Source organism: Scophthalmus maximus, chromosome 16 (genome assembly GCF_022379125.1).
Source record: "Scophthalmus maximus strain ysfricsl-2021 chromosome 16, ASM2237912v1, whole genome shotgun sequence".
Lineage (NCBI taxonomy): Eukaryota > Metazoa > Chordata > Actinopteri > Pleuronectiformes > Scophthalmidae > Scophthalmus > Scophthalmus maximus.
In genome coordinates, this window is record NC_061530.1 from 2,296,083 (window position 1) to 2,311,728 (window position 15,646).

The 15,646-nt window shown below is 42.2% G+C and overlaps 2 protein-coding genes across 7 annotated transcripts; one reads left to right on the plus strand and one right to left on the minus strand.

Annotated features, from left to right (window-relative positions):
* The first annotated feature begins 111 nt into the window (after positions 1-111).
* Positions 112-6,501, plus strand: LOC118288038 (ATP-binding cassette sub-family F member 2). 2 transcript variants are annotated; one of them, XM_035613796.2, is made up of 16 exons: positions 184-269; positions 624-698; positions 1,089-1,239; positions 1,385-1,597; positions 1,809-1,991; positions 2,209-2,380; positions 2,677-2,772; positions 3,851-3,953; positions 4,155-4,250; positions 4,577-4,696; positions 4,849-4,938; positions 5,030-5,140; positions 5,219-5,281; positions 5,372-5,500; positions 5,592-5,795; positions 5,931-6,501. In XM_035613796.2, exons 3-16 carry the CDS (start codon positions 1,101-1,103, stop codon positions 6,048-6,050), a joined length of 1,839 nt encoding a protein of 612 aa, XP_035469689.1. In that variant the 5' UTR covers positions 184-269; positions 624-698; positions 1,089-1,100; the 3' UTR covers positions 6,051-6,501. The 2 variants fall into 2 exon arrangements, with proteins under 2 accessions (XP_035469688.1, XP_035469689.1); XM_035613795.2 differs by lacking the exon at positions 624-698 and having other exon boundaries at positions 112-269.
* Positions 6,499-15,141, minus strand: si:ch73-173p19.1. 5 transcript variants are annotated; one of them, XM_035613785.2, is made up of 17 exons: positions 14,972-15,141; positions 14,155-14,261; positions 13,892-14,031; positions 13,539-13,696; positions 13,236-13,394; positions 12,690-13,140; positions 11,946-12,068; positions 11,046-11,136; positions 10,588-10,811; positions 9,769-10,011; positions 9,558-9,656; positions 9,277-9,470; positions 8,976-9,150; positions 8,712-8,868; positions 8,437-8,590; positions 7,987-8,098; positions 6,499-7,875 (listed from the first exon to the last, which is right to left on the minus strand). In XM_035613785.2, the coding sequence occupies exons 1-17, from the start codon at positions 14,990-14,992 to the stop codon at positions 7,700-7,702; spliced, it is 2,784 nt and encodes a 927-aa protein (XP_035469678.1). In that variant the 5' UTR covers positions 14,993-15,141; the 3' UTR covers positions 6,499-7,699. The 5 variants fall into 5 exon arrangements, with proteins under 5 accessions (XP_035469678.1, XP_035469680.1, XP_035469679.1 ...); XM_035613787.2 differs by having other exon boundaries at positions 13,539-13,648; positions 14,972-15,140; XM_035613786.2 differs by having other exon boundaries at positions 11,967-12,068; positions 14,972-15,140.
* Positions 15,142-15,646: the final 505 nt, after the last annotated feature.

The window sequence follows — 15,646 nt, forward strand, 5'->3', positions numbered from 1 at the left end:
TTTATTTTCAGGATTATTAGCTGACAATTTATTTAGTCCCAGACAATCATTACATTGTGTTTCCCCCTTTCATGAATTCGATCTTGTTCTAGTTGTGGAGGAGATATACATTTTACTGCAGCCTCGCGAGAAGGGGAGGGTCCCTATATTTTCTCCGCCCTCCCAGGCCATATATGGCCCGACTGGCGGTTTGGCGTGCGGCCACATCCACCCGGCGAAAAGTGGACACGAGACGCTGGTGTGTTGCGGAGACTAATAACTCAATCCAGGTAAGAGATATATATATATACATATATATATACACACACAGCGTCTGGCTGCTACGGCACACGTACGTAACATACACATGTTGCTGTGGAAAGAAATACAGGCTTGGAAATTATGAAGTATACGCCGAATTAGCTTGTCGGCGCTAGTTGGGCCTTGCTTCAAGATAGCTTTAGCGGCTCGGGCCTAATAATTGTAGTTAGCCGCAGACGTTAGTCTTGCCAGAAGGCTAACTCAGTCAACGGGCAGTTTATCAAAATTGATGTGATTTGCCTCTCGTGTGACACTTATAATCGATGCGTTGACCATGTTGTATTGTCATTGACCAAACTCAAATTATTTCTCGTTAATGTTAGCGGCATCAGCTCCCTGTAGCCGCTAACAGCCGGGCCACCGGGCTTTTCAACGTGACGAGCCCAACGTGCATGCAGGTGGGACTGAAAGGATCTAACACTTAGTTGGCATTACCACTGCCATTATCACATCTCTAAAGACTGTACCATTAACAGTGTTAGGCCTTTAGCTTATGATGTTAGAACTTTTTAAAAATCAGCTCTAAGTTAACACGGCACATTTTTGGACGCTGCTGTACCGTCTAAAACGTTTTCCTTAACACCGGTCTGTCGGCGATTGATCATTTTAATCGTAAATCATATTCTGATAATATTTGACTAGTATAATTAAAGTAATTTAATTACTGTGAAATCATCGAGCACTTGAGAATCTGGGTACAGTATTGTTTTCTATAATTTCTTCATTACAAAAAATGAAGAAAGACACAGACACACAACAACCCCCGTTTATGTTTAACTCTTGAATAGCCTTGAACAACCATGCCATCCGACTTGGCCAAGAAGAAAGCAGCAAAGAAGAAGGAGGCTGCCAAAGCCCGTGGGCGTACCAAGAAATCTGATGAGGGAAATGAGGAGAGTGAAGAACCAGAGACCCAGGGCAACAGAGCAGAGAGCAATGGTGAGAGGACTGATATTTAATTAAGTATTGCCATTATAGGTTTGTCTTAGTTTTTCATCTTTGGAGTTGTAATTGGACTGTACACAATATTTGAACGTGTCATCCTTTCCAGAAGTACAAATGTTATCAAGGTTTTGTTTGTCAGGTATTGCCAGTTTGACCAAGGAGCTAGATGAATTTGAGCTACTGAAGACTGAAGCAAGGGCAGTGACAGGTGTTCTAGCCTCACACCCCAACAGCACTGATGTCCACATTAGCAGTCTCTCACTTACCTTCCATGGGCAAGAGCTGCTAGCAGACACCAGCTTGGAGCTCAACTCAGGCAGACGCTATGGCCTCATTGGACTTAACGGCACAGGTAACTGTTTCCTTATGGCACAGGATGTTTCGATTTGGTGGTATGTCTACTCGGAGATGTGTTTTAGGTACCAAGTCTTCCCTCACAAGCTGGAACCTTTACACTCGCTATGAGACATTATGCACTGCTCATTTTTAATGGACCCCAAAGACATTGGGGTTTTTGATGTCACTAACCACGATGAGCAATATTGATTTTGTTTTTCTTTCAGGAAAATCCATGCTGTTGTCAGCCATCGGGCATCGTGAGATTCCCATTCCAGAGCACATAGATATTTACCACTTGACTCGAGAGATGGCCCCCAGTGACAAATCTGCTCTGCAATGTGTTATGGAGGTTGATGAAGCAAGGATTATGCTGGAGAAGGAGGCAGAGAGACTTGCCCATGAGGACTGTGAGTTACGTGTGATATACCATCAGTTGATAAATGCAAAACAACGACCCAAATTTCACGGTAGCATGGCCGATGCAAACATGCAGCAAAGAAATATCTGCTGTTTGTTTTTTGCTTTAAAAAAAAAAAGTTCCAATGTCAAAGAAACTTGTATTGCATATACTTTATGTAGTTGATTGAAATCAATAGTTTATTTATTTTTTCTTTACCTTCATAGCTGAATGTGAAAAGCTGATGGAGCTGTATGAGCGTCTGGAGGAGCTGGATGCAGACAAGGCAGAGATGCGAGCCTCGCGGATCCTCCACGGTTTGGGTTTCAGCGCTGCTATGCAGCAGAAGAAACTTAAGGACTTCAGTGGAGGATGGAGGATGCGTGTTGCTCTGGCCAGGTAAAGACAAAGACCGTAATTAATCAACTTTGTTCCAAGTGCTGCTATATGTGCTTATGAAAGAGCTGCTTCTTCCACAAACGGAATCTAATTCAGAATGTTCATGTTTTGCTGTCAAAGGTGTCAGTCACATTCATGGTAACATTAATGGAAGAGAAGTAGCCCATATCTGTTCAATTTAGAAATGCAAGGGGACAAATGAGTATGAAATTAAGGAGCTGTTACATATACAGATAGTTATACAATGACAGATTTTCTATGATTGAAACTTCAATAAGTATCCATTGTTTTTGCAGAGCCCTGTTCATCAAACCCTTCATGCTGTTGCTGGATGAGCCCACTAACCACTTGGACCTGGATGCCTGTGTGTGGTTGGAAGAGGAGCTCAAGTCGTATGTTCACATCCGCATTATTTGCTTAAGTAGTTCAAACACCTACATCCTCCCCCTCGGTCAGATACTCCGCCACTTCAAATTGGACTTCCACTGCTATGCCGATGACACCCAGATCTACCTCAGCACCAACCCCCCCCCCCCCCCCCCCCCCCATGTCGACTCCTGCCTGTCAGCAATTAAGACCTGGATGCAAACAACTTCCTGAAACTAAACAGTGACAAAACAGAATTCCTCCTCATCGGTTCCAAATCCACACTCAGCAAAATCAACAACCCCACACTCACCATCGATGGCGCCACTGTCTCCCCATCTCCCCAGTCCCGCAACCTTGGCGTAATCTTCGACTCCACCCTCTCCCTCGAACCCCATATCCGCCACATAGTCAAAACCTCCTTCTTTCAACCCCGTAACATCGCCAAGATCAGACCCTCACTCACACCCCCTGCCGCAGAATGACTCATTCACACCATCTCCTCACGTTTAGATTATTGTAACTCTCTTCTCCTTGGCATCAGCCCCAGCTCCATCAAAAAACACCAACTGGTCCAGAACGCAGCCGCCCGTCTCATCCTGGCACCACGTCACCCCAGTCCTAAAACAACTACACTGGCTCCCTGTCTCCCACCGAATTACCTTCAAGGTCCTGGTCCTCACCTTCAAAGCCCTCCACCATCTTGCTCCCCAATACCTCACTGATCTCCTCTCCCCCTACCAACCCACACGGTCCCTCAGATCCACCTCTGCCGGTCTCCTCTCCACCCCCAAAACCAATTTCCGCAGCTTGGGAGACAGAGCTTTCTCCAGGGCTGCTCCCAGGCTGTGGAACTCCCTCCCCCAAGAGATCCGTGATTCCGACTCCCTCACCACCTTTCAGTCACGCCTAAAAAACCCACCTCTTTTCCTCTGCATACCCCTAGCTCCTCCACGTTCCACTTTTATTTTATTTCCCTTTTTTTTGTACCAGCGCTTTGGGTGCATGAAAAGCGCTTTATAAATCAAATATATTATTATTATAGTTATGTACATATATCATGTATGTGAGATGGGAATTAAACAACTTGATGGTTTTTCCTAGGTTCAAGCGAATCCTTGTGCTCATCTCACACTCTCAAGACTTCCTGAACGGTGTGTGCACCAACATCATTCACCTACACCAGAGAAAACTGAAATACTACACGGTAAGAACACTTGGCTGAAACCACTGCTTGTCTTAAAGCAAATTGTACCGGAAATCAGCCTCAGCATTCCTTGGAAGGTCTTTTGGAAGTATCTTAAATTCAATGCCATGTATGAGCTCATAACATTAAATAAGAAAGCTTGGAATACTAGAGTCTGTGGGAAGGCCTGTTTGATGACCATGCAAATATGTTTATTTTAAGGGTAATTTTGACCAGTATGTGAAGACCAGAGAGGAGCTCGAAGAAAATCAGATGAAGCGCTTCAACTGGGAACAGGACCAGATATCACACATGAAGGTAAAAATATTCCACTACCATGTGGTGGACTGAAATTATAAATGAATCTTCAGAGAGAAAAAAGGACTGGGGTGCTATTTAAAACTACAATAGTTATTTTATCTAGTATGGCCAATGTTTAGGCAGTAATTTACAAACTACATTGATCTCCCAACTACAGGGCTACAGCAACCCCCACCCCTTCAAAAAAAATTGGCTGGGTTGAACCCTAAATGTGATTAATCTTGTCTTCTAAGCAGTCACATGCTTTAAAGTGTATTCAAACAATCATTATGCTGTTAAAGATAATCAAGACATGTTCTCATGTTCTTACATTTCTCCTCCAGAATTACATAGCCAGGTTTGGTCACGGATCTGCAAAACTGGCACGACAGGCACAGAGCAAAGAGAAGACACTGCAGAAGATGGTGGCATCAGGCTTGACTGAAAAAGTAGTGAATGACAAGGTATTGTGATGTCCGTGTTACTGACAGGCTTGTAATGGTGGCTAGGAAACTGACTTCATTTAAGTCAAACAGTGGTTTTGACCCTGTGACACGTACTGGGTGGGGCACTTAAATTTACTTTTGATACCAATTCCTCCCTCCATCTCCCACAGACTCTGTCATTTTATTTTCCTCCCTGTGGGAAGATTCCTCCTCCTGTTATCATGGTTCAGAATGTCAGCTTCAAGTACAGTGATAACACAGTGAGTATACTTTAATGTTGAAGCATTGAAAGAGCCTTTCTTCACTGAAGTACGGGTTTATTTCTCAGTCATCTGTTCATGTTTCCTGTAGCCGCACATATATAAAGACCTGGAGTTTGGTATTGACTTGGATACACGAGTGGCTCTGGTGGGGCCCAATGGAGCAGGGAAGTCTACGCTTCTGAAGCTGCTGATGGGAGAGGTTGGTAGAGTAAATTTCCCTAGGGTCCTGCAACAACCTGCCGTTTTCAGAGTAACTTAAATATTTTTGTCTTTGTAGCTCCTACCCACCGATGGTATGATACGGAAACATTCTCACGTCAAGATTGGCAGATATCACCAGGTAAAACACTGAGCCCAATGATGGAATATAAAAAAACAAAACAAATTTTTGTAAAAAAAAAATTGTCTTTCATGTATCTGTATATTACAGCATCTGACAGAGCAGCTGGAGCTGGACCTGTCTCCTCTGGAGTTCATGATGAAGTGTTTCCCTGAGATCAAAGAAAAGGAAGAGATGAGGAAGATCATTGGTCGCTACGGTCTGACGGGAAAACAGCAGGTGTGAATAAGATTTTCCAGAGAATACTAAATGGAAAAGTGCAAAATTTGTCTCCATCTTTCTCTAAATTGACTCCTGAAATGTCTTCCAGGTCAGTCCAATCAGGAACCTCTCAGATGGTCAGAAGTGTCGGGTGTGTTTTGCCTGGTTGGCCTCACAGACCCCTCACATGTTGTTCCTTGATGAGCCCACCAATCACTTGGATATCGAGACTATTGACGCATTAGCAGAAGCAGTCAATGAGTTTGAGGGCGGCGTGATGCTAGTTAGCCACGACTTCAGGCTAATTCAACAGGTATGTATTTTCATACTATATTCATGTTATATTTAGTTTGAAAAAGCTCTAAAACAAAGGTTTAAGTTAAGCAGTTGTGACTAACGGCAAGTATTCTTATACTTTTTTTTTTTTTTTTTAAATTTCTTCTTTCAGGTGGCTCAGGAGATCTGGGTATGTGAGAGCCAAACCATCACAAAGTGGAATAGGGACATCCTCGCATATAAGGAGCACTTGAAATTAAAGATTGAAAAGCAGCAAACACATGACATCTAAAGGAACATTAACTCTTGAGTCACTCTATTATCTTGCATCATGCATTTGACTGGTAAGCTCTTGAAGGGATGAACAAGGTTTGCATTACAGGAAATGTCCAAATAACTGAAAAGATTTATTATGCATTTTATTGGACACGTCTCTTGAACCTGTTTTAAGTATTTCCATCGGTTTGAAACTGCTACATTGTGCTGAACCCAACACCAATCCCCCCCTCCCCTCCGGTTGCACTCTGATTAGCTGATTCACCTGAAGCATCTCGGTTCCTTTTGGAATGCATTCCATTTTGCTGTGTTCATAGAAGTTTTATTTTTCCAAATGTTTTATCCCAACATGTATGCAGCAGCTTAGGTCATATTTTATGATATTCAAATCTGTGTAAAACCAGTTCTGACTTTAACAATGTAATGCAATAAAGGGTTTGTCTGAATAAATGGAACTTAAACAGTTAGGTTGAGAATTTTTATTCATTTTAAACTTTGTTAATACAGGGCTAATCAAAGGCTTTTAGGGAAAATAAACTCAAATCTCTATATAAGACAAACTTGAAGTGATAAGTGATGTAAGCCCATGGCTGCATAGATTCTTTCATAATACAGCCAGTTTTATTTTCTCACCCAATCCAGGTAACAGAAATTTGCTCAGCTGCCCAAAAAATTGGCATTTCTTGGCAAACTTAACATTAATAAAAAACAATTGGAGGCCAATGCATCTCTAGGATGCAACCATCTCCAAGGAATTCACCTAACATCCACAGCCTTGCCTTATAGGTGTGATTCCAAAAGTTATAAAATTATAATCTTTTTCCTGTTTTCAGCTAAAACTGGTATAGAAATGTGACAATGGGCGTTCATGAGGGAGGTGAATGTAAAGCCACTGACTTAAATGTATCAGACATGCCTTTTTTCAGCAGAACTCATTAACTGAACGTGAAGATTTATCAGTAGACAAACGTTCTTTAGCTGGTAACGTTTTGTAACTCAAACGTCAATATAGGTTTGAACAGCTGACACCAGTGGGTTTGCTGCATGTACCAACATAATCAAGCAAACACAGGAAGAATTAATTGTTATCAACATCAGGTGGATATTTGTTTTCCCTGCTGGCAATTCATTCTGGTAAGTCCAATATGACAACGATTCAAACTCATTAAAACCAAATTTGTTATGTTACGATTTATAACTAGTCTCAGCAATCTATTGATCATTAGTCAGAAAATACATACTGTTATACATTACATTTAAAAGTATATTTCTGCCAGTTCTGTTTGAGTGCAAACCAATCGAAACTCTTATCTCTAACAAATGTGGCTGCACATAAAGCTATAAAGTTTGTCGGGTGGGTGGTCTTATCAAGAGAGTAAGGGCTGCAGTGTATGCAAGTAAATATAGATGGATTCTATGTAGAGCATGTAAATGTTATATTAATGGCCTAATTGTTAAACACAAGGCTCCCAATTTAAGGTTTCAATGTAGCGTGCATGATTGACAGATTAATGGTACTAGCTGCAGTTGAAACAGTGCAAGCTGGAGGAGTGTTTTGGTCATGCTGTTTCCAAGCGATTCTGGAGGCAGCAGAGCTAAAGGATGGTAGCAGCAGTCAGGTGCGCTCAGGTACAATATGCTACGACAGTAGGAAGGCAGTGATGCTCACTGGGCTTCCCACTCCTCCTCTGAAACCTCATCAGGGGGAATGGCGCGAGTGTTGCTGGCCCGAATGCTGCTGATGTTGGTGAAAGAAAGGAGGTTTGCAATACCAATCAGACTCACACCGGTGCCGTCCAAGTTCACTTGAGTCAGGTGCATGCGTTTCAGAAACTTGAGACCTGAGGAAAATACCAAAAACATACAATTACATTTGTCCAAGTGAACAAAGGATGACTTTGTCTAGAGTTTGAGTCGGGTTCAAAGCCAGGGGGTGCAGAGTGTGACTTTACCGTTGTCTGTGATGCGTGTGCGGCTGAGATTTAGCTTAACAAGCTGATTGCAACGGATCACACCTCTCCTCACTACTGTGTCTCCCACCTGAGTGCTGGCTAAACCCAATACCTGAAAAAAACAGAACACCAAATACTGAATATCAACACAATAGCATGCAGAAAAAATTGGATTTGTAGTCACAATGAGAATCGAAAAGACACAGCTTTGAGCCAAGGTTCAACCTTTGATTTTAAGAGCTGATGGTAGGGGGATCTCTAAGCTGTTAGCTCTATACTGACCATTGACCCTATTCAAATCCTGAAGATTAAATGACCAGGGTAACCCAGGGATAAAATAAAACCATTGCCAATGTAATACACGGTGGGTTAACTCGAGGGATATCATCACATACGGTAAAAATGAAGCTCATGCTCTGTCAATTAGACAGAAACCAGCAGTGACATCACCTGAAGGTGTGGGAGACAGACGATGAGTTCAGCCACTCCTCGGCTAGTGACCCCTGTTCGGTCTAAACACAGCTCCTGCAGCTCCTGCAGGCCGCGCAGAGAGGGAAGCCCTGCATCTGTCACCTGAGTGTTGCTGAGTGACAGTCTTTTCAACCTACATACAATATTCTTGTCAACATCCTTGCGGTAATAGTACTTAAAAAAACGAATTTGTCTGTAATATATAAGGCAGAATGGTATAGTACAGTCTAACAGTTCTAAATTATGGGAATCACCTTATCATGGTGGAGAGATGTTTGACTCCCTCGTCTGTGACTTGTGTATAGTCTGTCAGGTCCAGCTCTGAGAGCAGGGACAGATCAGATAGGTATGCCAAACCACTGTCTTTCACAGAATGGCGCCCAGGGAGGGTGAGGTGAGTCAACTTTAGACCTGGGAGCAAAGTAGAAACCTCACTCAAAGTTTGATTTGAAACAGACTTGAAATATTGTGTTTCACATCGTCTGCTCATTATTCAGCGTTCCTTCCCAGTTACAAACCGGAGATGATCTGCAGGGTGTGATTGCCATCAGCAACAGGAATTCCCGCCAAACTGAGGGAAAACAGGGCAGGGTGGGTGGCAAGGAACTTCAGTGACACCTCCGTTACACCTGTCCCATCCAGGTTGAGGGTCTGAAGGCAAGAGAGCTCTGCTAGACCTGAGACATCCTCAACCTGGGAAAATAAGACAAACCACAGAAGGAAACTTTAGGAAAGCACAGTACACTGATAGTCAATAACAAGCTGTAAGTTAGCTAAACACAACACTGTGCATGGACTGTGCCAGTACAGCTGAAGAACCTTTGTCTGCTTGATGCTTAGAAGTCGTAGCTGTGGTACACAGGTAGGAAGGACTACCAGTGTAGCTTCTGTCACTGCCGTCTGGTTCAGGCTGAGTTGAGAGAGGCAGGACGGAGCTGAATGGAGATATAGCACCATCCCTGCATCAGTCACTTTGGTCTGGTCCAGCGACAGGAAACACAGACTCTTCAAACCTTGAGACACAGGAAGAAGAAAAATATATTGATAAGCAAGAAAAATTGTCTGAGCTTTGTTTATATGACTGTTGTTGAAAGCCGGACCTTTGATATGCTGCAGACAGGAGTCAGTCAGTTTGGTGCATGAAGCGAGGTTGAGGTACTGGAGTTTGACCAGGCTGGAAAGGATTGATAGACCAGAGTCTAGACAAAAAAAGTTCATGAGATAAATATGAACCATCACAGACACTGACCAAACCTGTTGCAAAGTTTACAAAAGCAACTCTAGATCTTCATCAAGGGTAAAGCTGTATACCAGTGATAAGAGGTGAGTTGATAAGACTCAGATGCTTGAGAGCTGTAAAGGCCCTTAACTGCCGCAGGAGCTCATTGGTGGAGTAAGGATAGCAGTTAAGAACAAACTTCTGCAATGGGCAGCCGAAGAAGAGCTCCAGGGTGCGTGGACGAAGGAGTCTTTCACGGGACATATGGTTGAGCAAAAGCTCTGCTAGCTCTGGGGTCAGGCATGCCAGACTGCTGCTGTACTGCATACTGGGAGCTGAGAGTAGAGACAGAGCCAAGAATGACCATAGTAAGTAAACAGAGCAACGAGACACAATTTCTTAAAAATCAGCTGTCTTACAGCGGTAGAGAGCTCCAGTGACCATCCACTTTTTGAACGCCTCCGGTTCCAGAAGTGAATTTTCCATTCATTCACTTCATTGACGTTTCATAAAATTGTTATGTCAAAGAGTTTTTAAGCCTGGAACCAAGCCACTAAACCACGAGATGAATCATTACCATAAAACATTTTAGGCTTGAGAGTGAGCAGTAGCAGTAACTCACAAGCCGAAATGAAGCTCCACCAATCACAGACGTCGCTGTTACACTCTAGAATTGTGGGTAGTGTGGTTCCTCTCAATGACATTGCAAATATAACATGTCTTTCTTAAAACAAGGTTGATATCATACAGACTTGTGGCTTCTTCAGGTGCATATACCATCGTTTCACAATCTCATAGCTTGTGGTAAATCTAGCTTGGATGGATGACAATATCAGAATGCTTTATTCAGAATATGAATGGGATTTTCACTTCCAGAACCCTACTGTTGAGCTCTATACATGATCTCTCACCAGTCATGAGGTGCACAGTTGCGCGGGTTGCCAAGGCACATAAAGATGGTACACTAGGTGTCCTGAAGGGTCTTTTAGGTGGTGATGGCTGTCCCTGGGAGGAAGAAGGGTCTTCTTGCTGTGCAGCTCGTTGAAGACGCTCCACTGCAGCCAGACCTGCAGCTACAGGTGCCACCCGACCTCCTGCATCCTCAGGATCTGCATGGTACTCTGCTGGAGCCTCCCTGAAACACAGCTGACTTAAATTACAACTAGCTGTGTCACACTTGAGAATCTCTCCTATGGTAATAATAAAAACATTTAAAAAAATTAAAATTTGACACAGGGATGAACAGTTTTTAGAAGAACCCTTTAAAAAGTAATATGTACTTTTTTTTAAACTGTAATCCGTATAATGTAGTATCACTTAATGGACATTGCAGTTCTTACATGATATAAATGTCTGTCTAGAGACCTACCTGAGACGATTGCCTTGTTCTGGCCAGTGATGCCTGGGCTCAAATCCTCCTCGAATCCTGTTCTCTGGAAAGAAAGGAAGCCTTGGCATTCCTGTGAAAATTACAGTGACAAAAGTAGTCCATAAGGATATTCTAACACCATTTAGTTGAAACACAAAAGAAGTCACTGAAATCCTCAAACCTTTAACTGTCTTACAGTGAAAAACCTCACCTCTAATCAGCATCTTTTGTTCTGGATATTTGATTCTCCAATGGCTTGTTACAACTGTGAATATACTACTTACACCCTTTGTCCTGGCTCACATACTGAATCAAAACATTATTTTCTGAATGCCTTAATGTGATTTGCTGACCAGCTGTAAGCAATTAAAGTACACAGTTCTCATTGGTGGGGCTTGGCACTGTATGTTTGACTGAAAGGGGCATTCATGTACATATATCCTAATCCTAATCTGTTTTACATATGAAATACATTACTTGGGCAGCCAGTCTAAGGGTATGAAGACTGAAAAACGTATGTAATGTACAGTACAAGAGTTATCATGAGATGACAAATCCCACCTGCACACACAAAACATCCTGCACACACTAAACTCACATGAAACCCAAACCAAAACCCAAAAGGCTCCACATTTTTCATGAAAAGATTCCAAATGGTTTTCAAGTCCTGCTCTGGAAACCAAATGATTACAGACGGATATACTGTTGGGAGATAATAATAAAACTGAATGAAACAGCTGGAAGTGAGGGGCCAGGGCCATCTGTTTCTGACATGAGAGAACAAAAAATTGTATGTGACTGAAAACAAGTGTAAACTTAGAAACAGGAAGAGGGGTAAGAGAAAGGGTGGGGGGGAAAGCAAAATGGAGGTAAAGGGAGGAATTAAGTGTCTGTAACAACCTCCGACAAAGGGAGCAGTACCGTCAGGCATGTTAGGTGGTTCTTCATCTCCTTCTTGTTCCTCTTCAACCTCTATGCCAGCAGCTTCCTCACCATTATTAGCAGCCAACTTCTGGCCTCGCCCTGTAGGGCACCAGAAATGCCACCCAATGACAAAACATCCATTTAAATCAGGTGTAAATATTATACAACATTCTAGTTTGTTGTCTAATTAAGCATATAGTTACACACTGGGAAGAGCTATAATGTTCCAGAAGTTAAAAAAGCACTTCAGTGGGCTGGAGGGTGAACAGAAGCTTCAGAAAATGTGTTTTTGATAAAAAAAATTTTTTAAATCAAGCCTGTGTGCATGAAATGTATGAGGTGTTAACAACTCCCAAAGTGCATTTTGGCAAGACATGTCACATCACGAAGCTTAACATTTGATAATTACTTATGAGGGCATTGACACAATTTGCATTGCACCGTGTTATGTTCACAGCTGCAACAATGAAGGGTTTTATATGTCACTCATTATCATTGTGGTATTTAGAGACATCTGCCAAGTTAAACTGATGAACAAAACATTTAAAAAATATATATAATAATTACAATGAGTGATCATAACTTAAACCTAAAGAATATAGAAGAAAAATACTTCCAGAACCAGCAGCTCATCCCATTTTGTAACACAGCAGAAACAACTCAAAATTTGCTTGTAAATTTTGCAAGGTTTTTTGTTCTTCATAAAAATCAAATAATTACCCCAGAAGTGCGATGGTCCAGACAGTAAAGGACCAACTCCAGGGATCCCCGCATAATTCACTGCTTCTTCCCACAGCTGGTTGGGAAGTGGAGGGGGTAGAGCAAGGTCTTGGCCTCCAGCTCCTTCAAGGACAGGGATACAAGGCTGAGGAGGCACAGCACACGGAGATGGGTCATTCTGTCCTCCTAATCTAGGATCTGCAGGACTCAGTGGATCCTGAGGTGTTTCTGGAGGGGTGGTCTGAATACATAGTGCAGCATTGGGAGTAAGACCAAGAGATTCCAGCGAACATGCAAGTTCTGCTTCCCCAAAACGTTTCCGAGGGAAACCCTGAAGGAGGGAAAAGGAATGAAGGGAGCGGTGACGTTCGGAGATGTGCTCCACAACACTGCGCAGGGGGGCATCAGCTGGGAACCGTTCACGGATTGACTCACCAGATGGAAGCCGAATCTGCAAAAGAACACAAAAACTACTATTCCGCAAATTGTCTGCTTATAATTCTCAAACATGTAATCAGAAAAAAGAAAGATTCGTCATAGACTCACCATAAGGATGCAGTTGTTATCAACATTAATCTGAATGTTTCCTCCAAGCTTCTGCCCCTGACCACTGGGTTGAGATGTCTCTGTGACGCCACTGGTCTGGATCTTCTCCTGCAAGCTCCTACGATCCTCAGCTATCCGCTTCAATACCAATTCTCGCTCCTGGCAATACATAACACATTTGATTTTCTCTTCTCCCATCAAGAATTAGACACTGGGCGTGAAAGATTTTTTCTTTATTGCCAGTTTGGCAGAGTTAGTACTGTTTAAAAGAAGTCAGAAGTCCTTCTTTTCTCTACTGCTGACCTGTTTTTTCTGTCTTCTCTCTGCTCTGGCTTCCTGAGCAACACGTTGTCTTTCTTGCTCTTCGAAGTCACTTTTGTCTTGTTTGATGCGTGACTCAACAGGTAGTGGTTCTGCGGACAGGTTGCATGATTGTGACGGTCTCAGCAATGAAGGGCACGCTGTTAAAGCCAATGACTGACTAATGAAATTATTTTCATTTTAAGATTATTTTCAACAGTCCACATTATTCATATTTGTGGGATATTACAATTAAAAAATACAAATGACACTATACCTGAATTCGACATATGGTCTAACTGTTGCACAAAAGTAAGCAAACAACTTTAATAAAAATAACTTCTAGGGTGCCATACCTCTACGTCCAGTGGGGGATGTATTTGACTTTGAAGTGTTTGCTGCTTCTTTGGGTGGGTTGAAAGCAGAAAATGCTGTTTCAGCTGGCTGTGATGACTGCTTGACCAACCTGTGCCGTGGATACTGACCCTGTAAGAGCCTATTATCATATGAGAGAGGGACACAGCATTTACTAAAGGATGTTTTCTTTTAGAAATGGAAGAGGCATAACTGAATGGTGGTAGCCACATAGAATTGAGGAAAAAGTGCAGGGTCAACTCACCACTCAGCTGCCTCTGGCACAGAGAAATGTCCCGCCTGCACAGCTGCCTGGATCTGTTCTTCAGAGAAACCCATCTCACTGAGGATGAGGAATAACTCCCCAATAGTCTGCAAAACAAAATCAAAACACATTCCACTGAACAGCTGTCTACAAACAAGTTAAAAAAAGGCATGTAAGCATGAGTTGATTGTTGGAGTTATCCCTAATCACTGATTGCAGAAAAAAAGGCTACTACAGTACAGTTTGTGGTTCATACGGTCTTCATAACTTCAGTAACATTCAAATGTTAAACATCATGGTTCTGCTTTTAGGCTACTCTAAGCTCTAACCATGTTCAAGTAGTATGTTTTCTGATGAGACCATCAAGTTGCTGTCTTTAATATGTACTTATATTAATATTATCTACCAATGCAGTTAGCTATTTTGGTGAGGACAACAACTTGACACGTAATTTATCATTGTTTGTCTTGTAGCCATGCAATATGACTCAGGATGACAAATGGTTTCGCCTTTAAACACTCCATTTTTAAGTTGGCGTGGGTTCAAGTTTTCAGTAGTTTTCAGGGTGAAAGCATCAAGACAGAGTAAAGTCAGCGAATTCACAGTCTGCCAAAATAACATACTTGCCCACGGCTAACGCCGGGCATGTTGTAATGTCGTTAGTACGCTGTAGGCTGTCAACAAGCAACCGTAGCGTGACGGCTAACAGTTAGCTGTGAGAGAACGAAGGCGAGGATAAAGCTAAAGCAGCTAGCAAGCTAATATGTATGTGCAGTACAGTGTCATATCAAAGGCAGGTAGGTAATTTTCAGCTTACCGAAGAGGCAGCAGAACTCATACCGTTATTCCAACTTTCCAGTCGAAAAAAGCCAAAGTGAAACTGATGTTAATTTGCAACTTTGTTGACTTCCTGGACGGTTCTGCGGCGCAGCCTGCTATGCTAGCCACACTGACCTCTCCCCCACAGAGATTGACAGGATATCAACAACTAACCAGCCTATCAACACTACGGAAAGCCCAGACTTTCTACACTGACGCAGCAGCGTACGAATAGAATCTTCTTGTCAATGACTGACAGGTCCAAACCCCAACTGCAGCCCTGACAATAACCTTAATTATCAATGACCAAGTACATCCAAGTAATCTGTGAATCACTTTTGTTGTAACACACTTTAGCAGAAAATATTGTCTGATGGATGCATTTCCAGACACTAGGGAGATTATTTCAAATTAAATCACTGAAAAAGACAGACAGGCTGCTGTAAATATCATATTAAAAAGATTATAATTTCTTGCTTCAGTTGCAGTAAACAACGGACAGGGGTCAATCTTACTCTATATAGTGTTTTTACCTTTTTTATAATAAAACATGTAAAACTTTATTGGCCTTACCAACTTTGTCAATGTATAGCACAATGCAAAATGTCACATGTTCCGTAATTAGTATTAAAAATCCATTATCATAATATATGAGATTTTAGCACCAACAACT

What these genes read in the sequence shown, in the direction of transcription:
- LOC118288038 (XM_035613795.2), top strand. Translation starts at nt 1,101, where the DNA reads ATGCCATCCGACTTGGCCAAGAAGAAAGCAGCAAAGAAGAAGGAGGCT. An exon ending in TTGGAAGAGGAGCTCAAGTC is followed by an intron (nt 2,773 to 3,850) that starts GTATGTTCACAT and finishes GGTTTTTCCTAG; the next exon opens with GTTCAAGCGAATCCTTGTGC. An exon ending in AGATTGGCAGATATCACCAG is followed by an intron (nt 5,282 to 5,371) that starts GTAAAACACTGA and finishes TGTATATTACAG; the next exon opens with CATCTGACAGAGCAGCTGGA.
- si:ch73-173p19.1 (XM_035613785.2), bottom strand. Translation starts at nt 14,992, where the DNA reads ATGAGTTCTGCTGCCTCTTCG. An exon ending in AACTGTGCACCTCATGACTG is followed by an intron (nt 10,012 to 10,587) that starts GTGAGAGATCAT and finishes CTCTACTCTCAG; the next exon opens with CTCCCAGTATGCAGTACAGC. An exon ending in CAACTCACCTCTTATCACTG is followed by an intron (nt 9,657 to 9,768) that starts GTATACAGCTTT and finishes TTTTTTGTCTAG; the next exon opens with ACTCTGGTCTATCAATCCTT.